We start from the raw sequence: 1279 nt of genomic DNA on the forward strand, positions 1-1279 counted from the left end.
TGGTCTTTATTTCTGATATCTGAATAGATTACTACTGATGTAAAGGAAGTTAGCTATCCAGGCACAGTGGCACACACCTGTGAAGCTAACTTGAGGCAGGAGGACTGCAAGTTTAAGGTCAGCTTGGGAAACTCAGTTTCAAAATAAAATAAAATAAAAAGTGCTGGGGATGTAGCTCAGAGATAGAGCACCCCTGGGTTCACTCCCCAGCACTGCAAAGAAAGAAAAAAGAAAGCTGGCTATATCCCCCAATTTTCTCTGCCCTTAGAATTCTACTTTGTATCTAGGAAAACCTAAAATCCTTTATTCCTGTAAGGTTTCAGTCTAAGAAAGCTTTCTGCAGATGACTGCACAGGTGCATATTGAAAAGCAATGACGAGGGCACGGCCACACTGAAAACATAAACTGTAAGTAATGTGTCATATAAACACACAGACAGAAACTAGCCCTAGGTCAAGGGGCCCAGGCTACAGAGTTCTGTTCTGAAGCAGAAGAGGACAGTTAAGACTTCTTACTCCTCGTCCTGCAGGGTCTCCTCCTCCTCTTGGATCTGTAACTGGTTCTTCACCGGAGCCAGGTTCTCCGTCTTGGCATTGTAGTTCCGAAAGCAGACATTGAGCTTCTCATCAAACTCGTTCACGAGGTCCTCCATGGACTTGAAGCTGATTATTTCAGATGAAAAATTCTCCAGCTCAGAGAGGGAGGGATCCTCTAGATGGTGGGGAGAGGAGCCGTACAAACACCGGGGCTTGTCCTCCGGGTCCTCTGAGCAGCAGGGCCGCAGGTCCTCAAACTCTTCGTCCAGACTCACCAGCGGGGCCTCCATTCTGGCACCACAATACAACAACAGCAGCTTCCAGGATTCGTTTCCCTAGAAGAAACAAACCAGGGCAACATGAGTTTGGACTGGGCTTTTGTGCCCGCTCTGCTGAAGAGTGAAATCAAATACTCCATAGCACTGGAACACAAAGAGTCCACATTACTGACATTAGTCGCTTCTCATCTCCTCGTTGCTATGCACTTGAGGAGTTCAAATACTGTTGTGCAAGTTAATGATAGTAACCAAAGAGATCTGGGTGTGGTGGCACAAGCCTGTAATCCCAGGACCTGGGGGGCTGAGGCAGGAGGATTGAGGGTGCAAGGCCAGCCTCAGCAATGTAGAGAGACCCTGTTTCAAAATAAAAAAAAATACATAGAAAAGAAATAAAATAAAATAAAATAAATAGGGATGGAGATGTAGCTCAGAGGTAGAATGCTCCTGGATTCACTTGCCAGTATC

The 1279-nt window shown here is 45.9% G+C and overlaps 1 protein-coding gene across 1 annotated transcript; it reads right to left on the reverse strand.

Annotated features, from left to right (window-relative positions):
- Positions 1 to 511: 511 nt before the first annotated feature.
- Positions 512 to 826, reverse strand: FEZ1 (fasciculation and elongation protein zeta 1; the record flags this gene model as incomplete). The annotated part of the gene is made up of 1 exon (XM_080695841.1): positions 512 to 826. The coding sequence occupies one exon, from the start codon at positions 824 to 826 to the stop codon at positions 512 to 514; it is 315 nt and encodes a 104-aa protein (XP_080551967.1).
- Positions 827 to 1279: the final 453 nt, after the last annotated feature.

Source organism: Muscardinus avellanarius, assembly GCF_963383645.1.
Source record: "Muscardinus avellanarius genome assembly, chromosome: 1".
NCBI classification, from domain to species: Eukaryota; Metazoa; Chordata; class Mammalia; order Rodentia; family Gliridae; genus Muscardinus; species Muscardinus avellanarius.